General features: G+C 33.2%; 2 protein-coding genes across 4 annotated transcripts; both read right to left on the bottom strand.

Annotated features, from left to right (window-relative positions):
* Positions 1-2,824: 2,824 nt before the first annotated feature.
* Positions 2,825-7,992, bottom strand: LOC126689831 (universal stress protein A-like protein). 2 transcript variants are annotated; one of them, XM_050385009.1, is made up of 5 exons: positions 7,699-7,988; positions 7,459-7,550; positions 5,783-5,901; positions 3,403-3,487; positions 2,825-3,269 (listed from the first exon to the last, which is right to left on the bottom strand). In XM_050385009.1, the coding sequence occupies exons 1-4, from the start codon at positions 7,880-7,882 to the stop codon at positions 3,406-3,408; spliced, it is 477 nt and encodes a 158-aa protein (XP_050240966.1). In that variant the 5' UTR covers positions 7,883-7,988; the 3' UTR covers positions 2,825-3,269; positions 3,403-3,405. The 2 variants fall into 2 exon arrangements, with proteins under 2 accessions (XP_050240966.1, XP_050240971.1); XM_050385014.1 differs by lacking the exons at positions 2,825-3,269; positions 3,403-3,487 and adding an exon at positions 4,290-5,697 and having other exon boundaries at positions 7,699-7,992.
* Positions 7,993-13,286: 5,294 nt separating this feature from the next.
* LOC126689820 (acyl-acyl carrier protein thioesterase TE3, chloroplastic-like) lies at positions 13,287-16,811 on the bottom strand. Of its 2 annotated transcripts, XM_050384999.1 has the most exons (5): positions 16,375-16,808; positions 15,952-16,052; positions 15,226-15,335; positions 14,174-14,269; positions 13,287-14,083 (listed from the first exon to the last, which is right to left on the bottom strand). In XM_050384999.1, the coding sequence occupies exons 1-5, from the start codon at positions 16,596-16,598 to the stop codon at positions 13,964-13,966; spliced, it is 651 nt and encodes a 216-aa protein (XP_050240956.1). In that variant the 5' UTR covers positions 16,599-16,808; the 3' UTR covers positions 13,287-13,963. The 2 variants fall into 2 exon arrangements, with proteins under 2 accessions (XP_050240956.1, XP_050240960.1); XM_050385003.1 differs by lacking the exon at positions 15,952-16,052 and having other exon boundaries at positions 16,385-16,811.
* Between the last annotated feature and the right edge of the window lie 2,118 nt (positions 16,812-18,929).

Below are 18,929 nucleotides of genomic sequence, written 5' to 3'. Positions count from 1 at the left end.
CAGAAGGCAGCCCAACCTAACATTGCAAAAAAGGCCCACTACATCAATTATACCATACCATTTTTCAACACACCCAACATCTAAAACTCTATTTTTCTTGCCATTTTATTTAAATATTATTATTTTATTCTTTTTTAGTATTTTTACTCTTTCTCTCTCTCTCTCTTCCTCTTCCTCTCATTCAACTCTTCATTAAAGCAACTAACCACAGCCAACATAGTAACCCTCCACCACCACCATCAATTACCCATACCCACCACCATGGCAACCCTCCACCACCACTATGAACTTACCCACAACATGACCAAAACCATCACCACCCATACCAAACCATGACCAAAACAACCCACAGCCAAAACCATCACCACCCATACCCACTACCAAAACCCACCACCAAAGTCGATTAGCAAGCAAACCTATCACCACCCATACCCATACCCATAACCACACCCACAGCCAAAACTCATCACCAAAACCGATTAGCCTATAAACCCATCACCACCCATACCCACAGCCAAAACCCATCACCAAAACTACTAGACCATTAGCCCCACACCAATCTCGCAAGGAAACCACTAGACACACGACTAAAACCACCCATACCCATGGCCAAAACCCATCACCAAAACTACTAGATCATCAGCCCCATGCCGATCTTGCAAGCAAATCACCAGACCCATGGCCAAAACAACATATACCCACGACCAAAACCCATCACCAAAACTACCAGATCATCAAACCTACGCTGAACTCGCAAGCAAACCACTAGACCCACACCGATATCGCCATAAAAAATCACCTAGAAAAACACCACTACCGCCGTGAGATAGAGAGTGAGGACCGAATGAGAGAGAGAGAGAGATAGAGACACTGAGAGAGAGGAAGAGAGAGGCTTGGTCTGAGATGAACTATGGAGAGAGAGAGAGGGGGATGAGAGACTATGAAGAGAGATATTTTGGGATTTAAATATATTAGAATTTTTAGAACGTTGCACCATCATAAATTTATGATGATACTGTAGCACAATCGTAAAAACTTTTAGAATTAAGAGACCGGGTAAAAGGGTTTTTGGGAATTTGATGCTAAAACATACTTACATATGGCATTTGCAAGACCCAATGTAAATGCTCTAAGGGTGATGCTAATAAAGAATGATATTGGAAAAAGGAAGAGAACTTTTTTAGAGCCTAAACTCTGATACTATGAAAAGACTGAATGTCCATACATATATATTAATTTTGGGTAAGAATTGTAGATATGTTGTCTTTAGATAGTGTACTACTACTAATTCACTGAAACTAGACAATTATGATTTGGGCTTTGCCGCTTGGGCTTTTGGGTCTATTATATTCTAATAGTTACTGAATGTCTATACACACACACATATATATATATATATATATATATATATATTAATTTTGGGTTTATTATACTCTATACTTTGAGAAGGGTAAATTGTACTAACCTCTCATTAGAGTTTCCATTATTTTATATATCTCTCATTTAGTTCAAAATCAAACACTCACCTCCCAAAAAATACAAATTATTTACATTTCCCTCGCTTGGATGACTAAAAACGAGGTTTTGAAAAATCTCCAAAAAAAATAAACTTTTAAAAAATCTTGAATTTCCTATTATAGAGGACATAGATGGTAGAATAAGTAGTGGATAAAATATATAATTCAATAATTTTCAATGCATTTTTTTCGATCATCAAGGGGAGGTCACTAGGTCAATGTAAATAATGTACATTTTATGACTATGAGAAGTGAGTATCCTTTTCCGAATTAAAGGGGAGGTAATTGTATAATGAAAGACCTCAGGAGAGGTTAGTGCAATTTTTTCTTTTGAGAAAGTTGTTTACCATGAAATTTTTTGAAATTTTTCTTTGATTGATTCCACTCCTCCATTACTATGTAGTAAGTACAATGTTCCACCAAACTTCAAAAAGAATCAATATCTCTCCTAATTTATTGGTAATAAATAAGAAGTATTTTGTCTCATTCAGTTAGAGCATGTTTTGTAGACTATAATAGACATTGTAATGTCATAGTTATTCCTATGGTTTAATTATTCTTTAGTTTGGTAATGTTTGTATTACAAGAAATAATCATTCCTTATAAATAGCTATTATTTAAAATGAAGAATAATTATTCCTCTCTAAAATTGTAATAGTTATTCTTTAGTAGATGTAATAATTTTTAAAATTAATATATTTCCAAATAAACAAACTTTTCATATACACGTAACAATTATATAAATAAAAATCATAAAAAACAATAACTCATCTCTCTCTCTCTCTCTCTCACAAATTTAAAAAATATTATTTTTAAGGAAATATAATTGTATAAGTAAGATATTTCCTAAAATAAATTTAAATTTTATTCTAATATTACAATTCACCACCAAACTTATGAATTACAATTCGTGTTGTAATCCTCACTTAGTGTACCAAACATACTTTTAAGATTTTCATGAAATTTCACAAAGAGGTATTTTTTATTTAATAATAATAATAATAATAATAATATTTATGAAACGTGCGTGACAGAATTGAATGAAAACAACAGCCACTTTGTCCTGCCACAGAGTAAGAAACAGTTCCACATAATCAAGTGATGAATGAAATTAAGGTTATGCAGCGCGCAGGAGCAATAGCCAAAAGGCCCAAAACAATACTAATGAAGGAAATGAGGAAGCGAGTACAGCCATAGACATAAAGACAGCAATGTCGCAAATTTCATTTTGAGAAAAATATATACAAATAAATATATCATATGGTCCTTTTTTTTTTCTTGCTGAATTCCATATCAGATACATAGCAAAAGCTAAATCAAGCGGGTTGCATTTACTAAATTTTGAAGTCATGTACTTATACACATGCTTGAATTCTCAATTATACTACACAGCAATTAATACAGCATATCAACAGAGATATATACAAAGGGATTTACTAATGTGTGCCCTTAGAGCATATATTAGTAAATTATTTTAGGAAGTTTTTTATGGAAAGATGAAAAATTAATTAACTGTTTTGACAGTTTTTTCAATTCCCAATAAAAACTTTCCCAAAATAAATAATTAATGTATATCTTAAGGGCACACATTAACCAAACCATACACAAATGCTTAAATTCTCATTAAAGTTGGTAATGGTAGAAATCTTTCTTATTCGTCTCTTCAGAACAACTATACATAAGGTGAGCTGCACAGTTTCCATACCCCAGCTATAATCCAACAGAGCATTGGTGACAAGTTGAGCATCCCACCTATTATTCAATGCCAAGTGCATAGAGATGTACTTTTATTGAACCAGTGTTCAAATTAATGAAATATAATTGAGATTGACTATCAAAAAAAAAAAAAAAAAAAAAAAGAACAACTATCATAGTAACCGCTCACCCTTCAATAATCTGGCTTTCTCACGACCAGAACAGGGCATTTGACGTTATGAACACAGTAATTGCTCACGCTTCCCAGAAAAGCCCTGTCCCAATATACTTGCATTAGTACTGCAATATGGAATAATATTTTTCTCTCCTAGAGCACAACCAAGGAACAATGTACACAAGTATGAATGCAACCATAAAAACCAGTTTACAATCTGACTTAGCTACTAAAGTATTACAATAAGTATAATGACATGACAAATTTAACCTTTTTTTTTCACAACTGAAATGAGGTGGTAAATTGTGATTTGTGTAATAAAAGTGATATTAGTAGTGATCTCATGTAAAAGCGGTATTGTACTAATCATAATTTGTCATCTAAACAAATCGTAAAATTTGTTGTAATTGTAAATAACGTGACAGTAGTAATAAAGACTGACCATGAATAAAGAAACATGTTATTGAAATTTGAAAGAGTTTTTGGAGAATTTTTCTTAAATAATGTGTGTGTTATGAATAATTAGCACATGTTGTATTACTAATGAAACATAGCCAAAAGTTGTGTTAAAGATAACCAATAACATTGTCAAAACAAACCATAAATACCGTTGTCAATACAGGAAGTTTGAATAATTTGCACATGAAGTATTATGAATAGCATTATTTAGATAATGCTCATTTTTTAAATTAAAAAAAGTCATAATTGAACCTATGGTCACAAATATCACCATACGGTTCAGCAAAAAAAAAAAAAATTCACAATACAGATTGCAGCAGTAATTTCTTTAAATTACACGGTTTCCAACACAATAAGATAATGTCAATTTTACTCACTCTATGCCATACACATTAGTGTGGGTTTGGATCCGCGTTTCCAAATTCACGTTTGTGTTTTCTCACCCCCCCCCCCCCCTCCTTTTTTTTTTTTCAGCATGTGAACAGTAACATCACATGTGAGCACTGTGCAGGAGACAAAAGGCACTGTTCACGTACTATTCACGAGTCTTACAACACTATTCACCCATTTAAAAATTATTTTGTTACAGTGTTTTCAGTTTTTCAATTTCAGTAAAAATAAGTTGTATCCAAACAGACCATTTCGTGAACATCCTATATCACATGCCATTTTACCACATTAAATGAGCAAACATTAGGATCACGATCTGCAATCAATGTAAGAAATAACATACGCAAAAAAAAAGGTCATCCAAATAAAATTCGGGTAAGTTATAGACCACCAACAAGCTCAACTTATCACATATAAGTTGTTTTTTCCTAAAACATACATGAATAGTATGATATGAAGTGTACATTATAGGTAAAAATGTGTCTAATTTTTGCCACTTTGGAACTACATTATACACTTTATAACAATAGTGAAATATAAAAATAGTTTTTCCCTTTTCGTAAGATTGATAAATAGTTATTAATTCTAGAGTTTCCAAACACTCCCAACTTATGTCCAACTTTTTATGTTGTAGTTATCCTATAATATATGGGTAGTGTTAACGGGACACCTCGCAAGGTGCTCGTTAAGAAACAACTTTATGTTAATAAAGCTAACTTTTAGTTAGATTTTTGATCAATTTTATAGGGTATAGAGTCAATAAAGCCAACTTTTTGAGTTTCACTTGTCACTTCAGTATTATTTTAAGTCATTTCATCAATTTATACCAATTTTTTATTAAGTAGATTCCACAATAAATCATCCTTAACAAACACCTTACGATGACATTAACATTTTCCATTAAATATTGCATGAACAATGTTAAGATTACAACTTATTATACAGTTTTTGTCACAACTTGTCATGCATCTTAAAACTTTTCCCACCATTTTGGTAAATTGAGCAGACAAAAGACAATGCATATATTGGTGTATTGTCGATGTTTAGTACTTCTGATTCAAGTATAATTGAGCTGAAAGGAATTGACTTGTACCACACCAACAACTAATACTTAATTATCCTTTTCAAAGGCATAATTAAGTTTCCTCAGCCTTTTATGGATCCAGATTAGGTCCAGTGCACTGCACCCGGTTGGATGGTGACACATGTCTAACAACGGGTCCAATGCCACTGGACATTGGACCCAAACTGCCCCTGCCTTTTATACCATCTATCAAATGAAAAGTTTTTTCCATGTTCTATCAAAACAGAAAACTGTACATAACAATTCTAATCGACATTTTTTGTTTGTGCAATACACCATGTCTTCTCAGTATAAATTGACCATAATTTTCTTATTTGAAAATAAAAGAAATACCGGAATGAAACCAATTCCCAGACACACATGCATGCACAGTAGTTCTGCAAGAACACTTTGTAGTTAAAAGTAATTAAAGAAGATAGGTATAAGCTAATGCATATACAAATGGTAACCTTTGGTACTAACCTTTTTATAGCTCCACGGCCATGGCTGCCCAGTACAAGTAATTGAATGTTGAGCTTTTCCACAGCTTCATATATTGCCACTTTAGGATCCCCAACTTCTGTCACCGTTTCTGCAACAATCTATAGCAAGGAACAGTGCATATTACCATATTTAACATATAGTGGATTTGAACTTTTATAAAGTTATTTTTGGTTAAGTCTATCAATGAGAAGTTCATTTGATTTGACCTACTCAAGAATAGGAACTTTCACGCTGTTATCAATACACTAACACTAAAAGAGATTGACATCTAAAATTTAAATTTTGTAACACTCCAAAATCAATCTTTTTTTTTTCCCCAGAATTTGTTTACTTTCAATAACAAATCACACAAATCAAATTATATGTAATGCAACCTAAAAATATATAAACTTGAGAAATTTTATTATATGGTTAAATATGTCTACATTTATACATTAATTCCAAATATAGTTATCAAAAAGTTAAGCTAAAATGACCAACAAGACCCATGGGGCATGTTTATCAAAGTTGTTAGGAAGGAATTATCATAATGGTTTGTGTTAATAGGATTGTTGTTATAACCAGCAGCCGCATTATTTTCCAGAATGCAGCACGTGGTCACATCGAAAAGTGAAAAATAAAGTTCAACAATGCCAAAATGCAATTCCTAATGTATCTAACCAGCGATAGAGTCAGGATTTGATTGGTGGGGGATGGGTGAAATCTATAAGCACATGTACCAACACACACTTGAACATATATAATATGAAATATCAAAAATCATGTATATACTAAGTGATATTTTAGAGTAAGAAAATTGATAAAATGATATATATTTTGTTTCTCCATTAAGGATGTTTTGTATGAATGATCCATTTTCTAATTATTATTTTTTTTCATAGTCAAATTTTCACTTAAAATGAAAATATTTTTAATAGTTAGATAATAAGTACAATTTATATAAATTTATATTATTATGTAATTATGCATAACTTTTTTTCCTTACTATACAAATTTTCATGAAGGTGAATAAATTATTACATAAAGAATTTGAGATCCTAGTATCTATGTGATTATAACTCTATTTTTGTTGTTTTCCATCTTTGTCTTATACTTATTCAAATTTTATAGATTTTGAACCTTAAAAGACATTAACAAAATAGAAATGGGTTTTTTTTTTTTTGTTCGTTTAAAATGAATTGGGACATACAAAAGAGGTAATTGTGTATTGAGTGTATAGTATGTTTGAAAAGGATTAGTATATCAACAAGAAATAAATAAAGAAAATTCACACGAATTTTTTTGAAAAAAAAAAAAAAAAAAGCCATATTTTAATTGGGGGAGAGGGGCAAAATTGTAAGATAAACTGTAGTTGTTAATTGTTTCTTTTGTGGGCCGGGCCCCCTAGCTCTGCGGACGAGGACGAGTCTAATTTATGTGAAGTTTTTAGTTGGTCACATAATCTAAGAGATTGAAAAAGATCAGATTTGAAATTGTTGAGGAACTAAAATTTAGGACCAACAATATATTTTGTCTAAATTGATGTCTAATTATTAATTGAACTGGAAAATTGTCCGATGCTTAAAGAAATTAAGAAAGGAATACGCAAATTGTAGACCAAAAAAAAACAAAAAAAAATAAGAAGCAATATTATTATATATGATTACTATATATACCCCGTTGTTGGCGCAGATTTGCTTAGCTTTCTCTAAGAGAGTCGATGCAATCTTATTCTGATTTTCTTGAATAGACCTAATCAATTCCGGAGCTGTAGTAAAACATAAAAAGCAGCCACACATAAAAAAGTAGCCTTCGATCAATTGTGTTTCCTTTACAAGTAGCAGTAGGAAGAAGAAGAAGAAGAAGAAGAAGAAGCAATAATTGATTAATATATAGAAAGAGAGAGAGAGACATACGGGCAGCACCAAAAGAGGAAGCATAAGCATAAGTGCATTCAGAAATGGGCTGTACAGTAAAGAGTACAAGTTGTGAGTTGTCGTCTATGGTTTGGCTTAGATTGTCAAGAGTCCACTGGAGCGCGTACCGGCTGCACTCGCTCTCGTCTATTGCTACCATCACCTGCTTCTTCTCACTGCCCATCTCTCTCTATCCTCTGTGTTTCTGTTGATCCAATTCTCTCGTAGCAATGCAAGTAAAAAAGTTTTAAAAACAAGGGGTCCTTTTAACTTACTGCTGGTGGACACAGCCGAATAAGTGGATTTTGTTTCAATTTATTTATTGCTCCTAATTAGTCCTAACCAACTAACTAACCAACTAACAGTCAAGCCACGAGTGAGTTCACGCGTTGTTTGTTTGTTTATTTGCGATCCTTTCGTATTAAGACCAAACATTTTTCTGTAATCTACGGTAGTTAGTTGGTAAGTAAGTCTTAAGTGCTGAGGCGTGCACGGTTTTCCTTCCAAGCGTGGCATTTCGAAATGGGATTCGGATGTTTTTATTTCTTTATATCATTGAAGGAAAATTTAAACGCTCTATACTAATTAATTTAATTGACAAATGAAAATATTTTAATAGAGATTCTACTCAATATCTTACCATAAAACCCTTATTTGACTAGAAAATCATTAAAACGTATCAAATCCTGGAACAACAAATTTAAATCTATATTTTCAAAAATTGCATAATAAAATTTAGTAGACAACAAAAATTAAATTGCATGTTCCACTTGGGACCATAATCTATATATATATATATATATATATATATATATAACCAAAACCTCTGAAGCTCCCACATTTTTCCACGTCAGCATAATATTTAAAAAATAAAAATAAAAACAATTTTTTCTCACCAAAACAAAACCCGGTACTTTTTTTTTTTTTTTTTTTTTGTGTTAAAACCCAATACTTATCTTTAAAATAAACAAAACTGGATAGACACAAACACAAACTCAGCACGCAGGTTTTCTCCTCTCTTCACGCTGCCCCCTCATCCCTTTCTCTTTGGCGTAAACGCAGAGCATCCCTCTTCTCTCAGTCTCGCTCTCTCTGTTCGTAGCCTTTGTTGGCTCAAGTCTTGGCCTCTAAAGCTTGGTACGTTTTCGTAATCCTATTTGGTTCTGGAGAACATGTTGATTTCATATAATTTTTTGTTTCTCTCTTTTCATAGTCAAGTCAAGCTATTTTATAGATTATGTAAATTACAAAAAAGGTTGCTTACAGTTTTGGGTCTTACGGAATTACTAATTTTCTGTTCCAATTTTGTTTTAGGCCCTTTTGTTCTGTTATGGTTTTTCAACAATTTAATTTTGATTTTTTGTTTGCTCTGTAATGAATATGTGTTGTTCATTCTGTTATGCATGTTTAATTTTCGGTTTTTTTTGGTTTTTTCTGTTATGGTTTTATGGTGAGATTTAAGTTTTGTTGTAATTGGTTTTGTTATGGTTTGATGTGTTGTTGAATCCATAAATCAGACTCATCAGACTTTGGTTCTCTGCCATTTGATTTGCACATGTTAGGTTTGGTTAGAAAATCTGCAATCAACATTCGACAAAAGGGTATTACGTCTGTTTTACTGCTTAGGTATTACATGAAAGGAAGAAGCAAATAAAATTAAAAACACTATAACCTGAGAATTGTGTTTGATGAACGAGGGATTGGAGCAAAAAGCAAATAAAGTCTAGGCCGACTAGATCACTTCTTTGGGTAATCCAACAAATAAAGGAATTACTATAACCCGAGAATTGTGGAAGGAGACTCCAAGTTTGTATTAAACTATTAATATTGGTATTGGCGTCTAAGTGAAGAAAGATAGTTGGGGAATATTGTTGGATGATATTAAGACCTTTATAAGCTTCCTTTGCAAGTCAAATTCTTTTCAAAGCTACCGGCCGAATTCCACGTTGATGATAGAATATTGAAGGGTTAATTTGGAACCATTGTAATGTTTGAATAGTAAATTTGCCAAGCAATACAACCAAAAGAGAATAATCAGCCCAACTTAAGAGTTATCTAATCTAGAAGAAACTTGAAAGTCTCAAAATTTGGAAGCCTTGAACTATTTAGAATTGGTTTTCAAAAGGATCTTGATGTTAGTCATTTGCTGTTATTTTAATTACTGAATTAAAAAAAAAAAATGCATTAAATAAATTATTGACTTTGTGTTTGATTTGGTTTTACAGATTTTTGTAGATTAGCTTTGATTTTGGGAAATTTTTTTCCCTATTCAAATCAATGCCATTTTGGGTTCTAAATTTTTTCCCCTATATATCACTTCTTTTATTTTTTGGAAAAAGTCACACTCAAAAGCTGTTGATTGGTAAGTGAGCCTGATATTACTAAGAAGAATATCCTCCTAACAGACAGTTTAAACTCTTTATAGCAAGACACCGTTGTTTACTGGTACACACAAAAGTCACAGCTTCCACCATTGTGGTGGTTTTGGTATGCTTGCTTTTCATTGCAAGATATTTTGGTGTTCCTCAATGATACAAGGTTGTTTATTCAGTTCTCTTAATGCTTTTGTCTCTCTTTAACTTCTGTTTACATACGGTATATTTTTTACTGCATAGAAAATATTGCATGATAGTGGTAATGTTTTTTAGAGACTTTTAATTATTGATTTTGTACTATTCAATGTTGGGCTTTTCTGGGTTTTGCATGTAATGCTATTCTTAAAATTTTAGTTGATCATCTGTTTGAGTGATGAGGGGAAAAATCAAACGTCTTGATTTGAATTATATGGAGTAGCAAGTATGGTTAAGCTATATATAGGTAAATCATTCCAAATTTTTGCAGCATTCCCTGTTATAATGTTTTGAAGATAAAATGTTAAGGATAGTTCTATATATATATGCAGAGGGTTGTAATTTAGTGCTTGAGTGTTTTAATCACATTTATGATGAGTATTTTTGCTATATGTTATGTATGTTAAGCAAGTTTAGGGGTGATATTGTCAAATTTACATCTTGAGAACTTTGAAATCTTTGTGAACAAGTAATTTTATTGTTCTGCCTCTTATCTATGGTTGTGGCATGTTCTTTTTGATTTTAGGGTAAGGATTCTACCGATTTCTTAGAGCAATGTAGGATTGAGGTTGTCTAATCCTAGCTTTTGAGTAAAATTTGATTGTCAAAATTCCACCATATTTGTCACAAATAAAAAAGATATATGTTGCAACTAACAATGGCAAAATTGCTGATTTATGTGAGATCATTAAAATGTTGAATTTTGGTTAAAAGGTTGATATAAACCTAATTTTTAGCATCTTTCACGATTTTAAGTGAATACATGTAAATTTGTTCAAATGCTAATTTTTATTCCTTACAGGGCTTTGAGGAGTACATAAATTTGATTCTGGATGATGCTGGAAAAGTCAACATCAAGAGGCAGAGCAAAAAACTTTAGGTGGGTTCATTTTCTCATTTTCCTTTTCTTTTATTCTCCAAAATGTGCATACTTTGAATGTGGTACATCTATTTTGTTATGGGTCGATTACATATCAAAAAAAATGTACAAGGTAGATTCTTCTTAAGAGATGCAACACAATAGGCACCTCTCTCTCAATAGTGGAAAGTGATGATTTCAGCAATTGTGTAAATTGGCATTATGGTTCCTTTTCAATCCCATTGAGGTCTAGAATCTTTGTTTACTGGCAATGTTAGAATTTAGATACATCTTGGACATCAAGAATGATTAATGTAATTTATGAAAGATATTTAATTGAATGAGTATTGAATTAATTATATTTGTGTAATTAATTGTATTGAATCAGTTATATATTTTCTAAATATGATCTTTAGCTTTTGGTTATCACGATATCTCTAAATATGATCTCAAGCTCTTGGTTATCACGATATTTCATTGTATTTGATAGATTTTATTACTTTGTAAATGATAGGTTTTATTAGTTTGGTATATAATTTATACCATGATATTGATTTTTTTTTTCATATTAGGGAAGTTATCAATAGCTTTCCCGTGCATCGCACGGGTTAGCGACTAGTAATATAATAAAATTCATCCTCAAGTCCCCCACAACATGTAAGTGTGGGCTTCAATGTTTTGATGCCCAATTGTATTATTTGTACAACAAAAGGCTTTGCACTTGCACATGCAACAGATGTGATGGGCTTTGCAAATTTGTTGACCAATTAGTCCAAATAATTTTCCTTGTTTGTAAATTGCAAGTGACTTATTAGGCTTGGGCATTTTTGACACAATGGATCATTTTGTGAAATCGAAGGCTATTGTAGTGGGGCACAACCCATGTAGAGAGTAAAAATTTTGAGACATGAGCCCATATTATGTGGCAAAAGCTAGTGTTTCGAGGCCCAATACAACACACGCGAAAGGAAGTGCATGGGTCACAAAGCCTATATCGTCAATAAGAATCCATTGATTGCGGGGCCCAATCTGTAAAAGTAATATGGTTGGGCTCCATGAGAGGCTTGTTACCTGTAGAAAATTAAGCAAAAAAGCCCACACTCTTAAAACACACTAACTTCGTCACAGGCGTGCGATGAGCTTTTATTTATTTATTTTTATTTTGAATTTAATGTAATTTTTCATTTTGAATTTATCTATTAGTGAGGTTACACAAAAAGAGATTTTTAAGAAACTAAAATTTAAAATTTGAAATAAAGTAAATTGTTAGGGGTTTAGTGTATGTTACTTTTTAGCAAAAAATGTAGCAAACGTTGCGAGAAATATATTTAAATAAAAAATGTTAATTTTTAGGAAAAAAGTCTCTGGTAATTTTTTTTTTTTGAATTTTGTTGAATTACAATTTTAACCCTATTTTTTAATTTTTAAAAAATAAAGATTATCTAATTAGATTAGAGTTATTTTTGACATCGTGTAAAAGCATAATTAACTTTCTGAATTCTCTTAATATATAGAAATTACTACATATTAGGCTTACTCAATAAAATAAACATTGCTATATATTTTAAAAATCTAATTCTTGAATTGCATGTTTTTTTATATCCTTAATACACATGTCAAATTTTGTGTGAGTTTACCAAAAAAAAAAATTGTGTAAATAGAATATTATATACTATATGATCTATAAGCTTATATTTTATGCATAGTTTTAAACTACTAAAACTAAAAATTTAAACAATTTATTGATGGCATAACTATTGATCTTTAATTTTCTAAAAATTTTGCAAGTATGGAGAATATAAAAAGATGTAATCTAATGATGAAATTCTCAAAATTCACTTAAAAAAAAAATATATTGAGTAAGGTTGTAGCCTTAAGCTGTAACTAATTTTGTAACTAAATTTTGTCTAATGCACATGGCCAAGAAAAAAAAAAAAAAAAAAAGCCTGATCACTAGTTAACTCAAAATCAAGTACATTTAATACAAACAATAAATGATTTTACCATTGAAAACTGTAAAATCTGCAGAAACACAAGTTTGAGAAGAATATTATGTATCCTTCGGCAGAAGTTCCCAGATTCCTAAACTATATCTAAATTGTTGATGGTACTATGTTGGAGGAACATAACAATTACAAGTTATTTGGTTGTCCCAGCACTTCAAAAGAAATGTATTCTTTCATGCTTCCATGTTTACAACTAAATTAAGAAATATGCGAGCAATCAAGAGTGTGTACAAAAACCAGCAATAAAATTACACCTTCTTACACCAATTTTTCTTCTCCACCCTTCCACCCTCTCTTTCTTAGATCTACCGATCCAACTTCTCAACTTCATTTCAAACAATCATAGCACAGAAAATGCAACAAACTTGCCCTGGTTATCCTAACCTTAAGTCATTTTTCATCATACAAAATGGACCATGACATCAAATCTGGGCCAACAATCACTTAGTAACGTATCATGCCTTGACTTTATCACCATTCAATCTAAAAGACACATTTATGCTCCAAACTCAGTTCAATTGATTGGTATACACTCCACAAGTACCCAGTTTTTTCTCCATTTGACAAGGCTGCTTGAGGAAGACAGGAGTTGAACAAACCAGAAAAATTCCAAAGGCTCCCTCTTTTTCAAATAATTGTATAAGAAAGTTGTTTAGATCAGACATAAACATGATGAATTGAACAAGTATGATGAATCTTATATGAAAGATTATTTCTTTTTCAAGTTGGAAACTTTCTAAGGGAAAACAAGGACAACTGGAAATGACTAACATATACCAATGGGTCCTCAGCCACAAAATCCTTTCCGCTGAGTTCTTGTTACAGTTGAATCAGCTAGATTCTTCATGGCGCATAAATTGAACACATTTAGATCTCACCTCTTGTGGAATACGGACAGGACGATAGTTCTTGTCAAGCCAAACTGCTGTGCCCTTTGCCTCCAAAATAGGCTGAATAACACATATCAAAGTCACCAAACATCAAGATATATCCTTCAGATGGTTTATGAAAATTGGTGCCTAAGGGCCACAATAACAAACCTCTTGATTTGGCAGCTTGAAGATGAAGTGCTCAAAGTATAGGCGAGCAGCCGAGGAGCCAGAGATCCTAACCTTTACTACAAATCTTTCTCCACTCTAGATGCACAGGAATCACCATGAGAACAGATATAACCAATATTAATATGGTACGAGCTTTAACCATAAAGTATGAAAACCTATCCTAGCAATCATTAATTGCACAAAAATTGCACTGATCAGTTTTACAACTTTGCACAAACTACAGTTGTAATATATTCTAAAAAAAGTATGCACATAACATTGTACCACATTCAGCAAGGTTAATTAAAGCTTTCAATATCAAGTTATAATTACTTTTCCAACCTCTAAGAATTTCTTCTACCTTTTTTTTTTAATAATTTCAATTGTTGGGGGAGGGGGGAATTGAAACCTAAGATTCTCAGATGGAAACACCAAGAAATGTCAATTGAGCTACAAAGCCCTTCGCAAAAATTCCTTACACCTCTAAAACAACAAATCTTAACTACTTAATTAAAGGAATAAGTTAGAAATTGTTTAGAAAATTGTTAACTAAGGTACTTTGTCAATACTTTTCAAATTCTAATTATTTGATTCTTCTTATTTTGTAAGTTGGTTTTTGTAGTTCTGTAGTAATATTTTAAATTGGTGAATTAAAGTCGTTGTTTAATATATATCAAAAAAAAAAAAATTAGGAAAATTTATGATTCTTTGTACAAGCCAAATACTGGAAAATGTTTTCCAAAGCATTTTCATGAACACAACAAAACATTGGAAAACAAGTGTTTTCCTGAAAATGCTTTCAACTTAAAATATTTTCCAACGAAACAACAGGAACCTAGAAGCCATTCTTTACAAGAACATCCTAAGCTAATGTATTAATTACTTAAGATCAAAGGCTGCACTAGGCTCCAACAATTATTTAGCGATAGACCAAGAAGTTATAAAAATATATGCGTAACAACAATCTATTTTGTGCCTTATGAAATTAATAAATATTAAGTAAAAAACAGATACAGGTTTAGCATAGAAAATTGTAAGGATCAAGGACATACTCTTAGAGGTGCAAGGAATTTGAGTGACAATTCTGACAGTGCTAATGCATCACCAGTGCGGGCAACTGTATCAGCAGTGACACCAATCATTTCCAGAAGTTCATGTCGACCTGAGTAATATATTGCAGATCAAATCATTGGATTTTTATTCATAAAGATGTTATGACCTTTCAGATGCTATGAAAGGTAGTAGGGCTCATTTCAAGTGCCATTTGGAAGAGGTTTGAGCTAAAGGATAAAAATCCTCTCTGTCTCTCTCTCTTTCTCTCTCACACGCACACTTCAAATCTTTTTAGCAGAGCTGCCTTCATTAAACGCAAATGATTCAAGGGCTGCGCTTATATTTTTTTAGCCTCCAAATAGAAGTACAACAATTATTCAAGTATTACAATAGATCAAAGATTATAACAGCCTGGTAGTAATTTACTAACAGTGTTATGTATTCATATTCATTTTCAGTTTTTTAGCAATCTCATCATTTTCTTAAAATCACATAAGAACTGCTATATGATACACTCATTCAACATTCCAAATTAACTTCACTCTTTTATAAATACCTAAATACACTATCATAAAAATAAAAAACTGCACATCGTGCACATAAACTACTATCAAACATTATAATTTAAAAGAAAATTTCCACACAAAAAAGTTTCTGCAACCAAGTCAAACAAGCAGCCGAAAATTGCATACATTTAACATGAATCCATACACAAATATTCTCACCGTGTTGGCAGTAACTTGCAAAGACAGCATTGTTAACTACTCCAAATTGATCCAACTCGTAATCACGAACTTTGAGCTCAACTTCAAAGAACCCACTCATTCTGCGAAACAAAGGTTTTTTTTTTTTTTTTTTTTTTTTTTTTAACGAATTCTTACTAATCATTCAAAACCCAAATATAGACAATAACCAAAAAAAAAAAAACTATAATTAGGTGGCACATAAAAGGAAAAGGGCATCGTCCAAAATCATTGTTTTCCCACAACAAAGTAAACCACCGACAAATTTCAAAGACAAAGAAACTGAACGAAATTGGTTCATGAATTTAACAAACTAATAAGACTTGTAATTGGAAGTCTGTAACAAATGTCACAACAACAATGCTCAGATTAAAGCAACCCATTAAAGAGAGTAATTTGAAGTACCCTTTGCCACCTTTGAGGTCCAAAAATGCGAGTGCGTTGCTGCAGCTTCTCACGACTGGGACTGATCGGAGACGCGGCGGCAAGACCGGTGATAGGGTGGTCATGGGGAATGGACGGCGGAGATGGAGCCACGTGGACTTGACACGTGAAGCGGGAAGTACTAACGCCGCCGCCGCGTGGGACGGATGGGCGTGGGCAAGTGAAAGCGCGTGCAATTGTAACATGTCTAATGTCTTGATCGGAGAAGTGTGTGGCTGTGGCACTGTGACTTTGACTGTGGAGGGTGTTGGGTTAATCGTTCGGGACTTTAAAAAGGGTTGGTTGGAACTTGGGACTGGAAAATGGAAATGCAAAGGGCGTTAGAATCCATGAAACTGTTTGTTTTTGTTTTGTTTTTTTTATTTTTTTTATTTTTAACAACTATTTTAAAATTTTTAGCATTTTAGCATCTAAAAAACTAGTTTTATAACACGTAACATCACTCTATCCGTGTTGATCAGTTGAAGCGTGTTGAGCAGTTGAAGAATAACACTGACGTTTACTCGGGCTTGGTGGATATTGAAGTGATGGATGATGACTCACTTGCTTGCAAACGTGTTTCATCAGGAAAATCAATTGACCCGTGCACTGCTTCGTGTCTTCAGGAGAATGTTAGTGGCGTTAACGCTGGCAAGGGATGTGTACAAGAAGATAGCAACCCGGTTAAAGGCGGGCCCAAGAGAAGAGTAGATAAAAATATGGGTGGGCTGCTTACTATTCAAGGCCCAAAGTCGTGTGGATAAAATGAAGGAGCAACTAACAAGGCCACATCAAAGGATTGTAATTCAAGTACTGCTGGAGAGAATGGGCTCAAGAAAAGGACTTGGAAGAGGGCTGTTATGAAGCCACGGTCTGATTTGGAGGTGCCTATTAATAAAGTACTTGGGCCGAAGAGGAGTAGCAAGGAGATGCTGCGTGGAACAGAGAAGGCAGATTTGACAAATAAGAAATCCAAGGTGAGTATTATTGAAGGTTTACATGTTCTTTCTGGGGTGAATCAAATTACAACGGCGGAGGTTGCTATGCAACCCCGCCGGACATTATGAATCTCTTGAGCTGGAACTGTCGAGAGTTTGAGAACCGTCGGAGAGTTCGTGCCTTGGTCAAGGTAATCAATAAACAAGATCCCAATATTTTCTTTCTAATGGAAACAAAATTTGGTTTGGAGTGGATGATAAAAGTTTGTGATTTGTGTAAATATAAAAATGGTTTTATTGTACCTAGGAGGGGAAGTAGTGGTGGTTTAGCTTTATTTTGGAAAAAAGATATTAGGCTTGATATTCAAACTTATTCTCATTCACATATTGATGCTTGGGTAAACGGGGGGGATGGTATTGGTTGGTGGCACCTTACTGGTTTTTATGGTGAACCGAATACTTCTAAGAGATGGGAATCATGGCAAAAACTTAAACATTTACATGGGACATCCTCTTTGCCGTGGCTAGCAATTGGGGATTTTAATGAAATTACTAGCATGCATGAAAAGGAGGGTGGAAGTAATAGAACAAGACAATAAATGAAATATTTTGTTGACACTATTAACTGTTGTGGTCTTAAGGAAGTTCGATTCACGGGGCCTTTGTTTACTTGGTTGAATTTAAAAGAGGATGGATCCCAAATTAGGGAAAGGTTGGATAGAGCTTTGGCTACGGTGGAGTGGTTTCATTTGTTTCCAATCGCTAAGCTTACTCATCTTTCATCTTCGGCTTCAAACCATTCCCCTCTTATTCTTCAGTCGTCTGTAAAACCTAGAAAAAAGAAGATGGGTAGGGTTTTCAGATTTGAATCAATGTGGTTAAAGGACCCAAGGTGTGAGGCCATTGTAGAGGAAGCTTGGGATGAAGGCTTGTATGGAGGATCAGGTGATGTTCTTAATAGATGCTTGGAGAGTTGCCGTGCTAGACTTAAGGTATGGAATGGCACAGAATTTGGAAATGTAGGGAAAATAGTGGCTGACTTACAGAAAAAACTAGAATGGTTAGAGTTGCAACCTTCAACACCAGATGTGATTAGAGCTTTGAAGAACACTAGAATTTGGTTGAACTGTTGGATGGATAAGGAAGATGACATGTGGAGGCAAAGATCAAGAATTAGCTGGATGCAATCTGGGGATAGGAATACCAGGTTTTTCCATGAGAAAGCTTCAACAAGGTACAAAAAGAATTTCATTGAGGGTTTATTGGATGAGGATGGTAGGTGGTTGGAGGGAGATGAGCATGTAGAGGAGTTGATGTTGCAGTACTATGAGAGGCTTTTCACTAGTAGTGATCCTACGGAGTTTGAAGAAATTCTAGATGCAGTTCAACATAAAAGTCACCCCTAGGATGAATCAAATGCTAGTAAGGGAGTTTACAAAAGGTGAAGTGAAAAATGCCATAAAGCAAATGTATCCATTGAAGTCCCTTGGACCGGATGGTATGCCTCCACTGTTTTATCAACACTTTTGGTCCAAGATTGGTGGTGTGGTTACTTCAACCGTCTTGGCCTTCCTCAATTCAGGTATTGTTCCACCGAAT

Source organism: Quercus robur, chromosome 1 (assembly GCF_932294415.1).
Source record: "Quercus robur chromosome 1, dhQueRobu3.1, whole genome shotgun sequence".
In the NCBI taxonomy this organism is placed as follows: domain Eukaryota; kingdom Viridiplantae; phylum Streptophyta; class Magnoliopsida; order Fagales; family Fagaceae; genus Quercus; species Quercus robur.
The sequence above is the reverse complement of the archived record's forward strand: the minus strand, read 5'-3'. Positions and strand labels throughout refer to the sequence as shown.

Excerpts from the sequence above, each read along its gene's own strand:
- LOC126689831 (XM_050385009.1), bottom strand. The coding sequence starts at position 7,882 with ATGGGCAGTGAGAAGAAGCAGGTGATGGTAGCAATAGACGAGAGCGAG. Across the intron at positions 7,551-7,698 it reads TTCCTCTTTTGGTGCTGCCC|CTCCGGAATTGATTAGGTCT; the intron begins GTATGTCTCTCT and ends GTTTTACTACAG. Across the intron at positions 5,902-7,458 it reads AAATCTGCGCCAACAACGGG|ATTGTTGCAGAAACGGTGAC; the intron begins GTATATATAGTA and ends TCCTTGCTATAG.
- LOC126689820 (XM_050384999.1), bottom strand. The coding sequence starts at position 16,598 with ATGTTACAATTGCACGCGCTTTCACTTGCCCACGCCCATCCGTCCCAC. Across the intron at positions 16,053-16,374 it reads GACCTCAAAGGTGGCAAAGG|AATGAGTGGGTTCTTTGAAG; the intron begins GTACTTCAAATT and ends TTTGTTTCGCAG. Across the intron at positions 15,336-15,951 it reads TGCAAGTTACTGCCAACACG|GTCGACATGAACTTCTGGAA; the intron begins GTGAGAATATTT and ends TATATTACTCAG.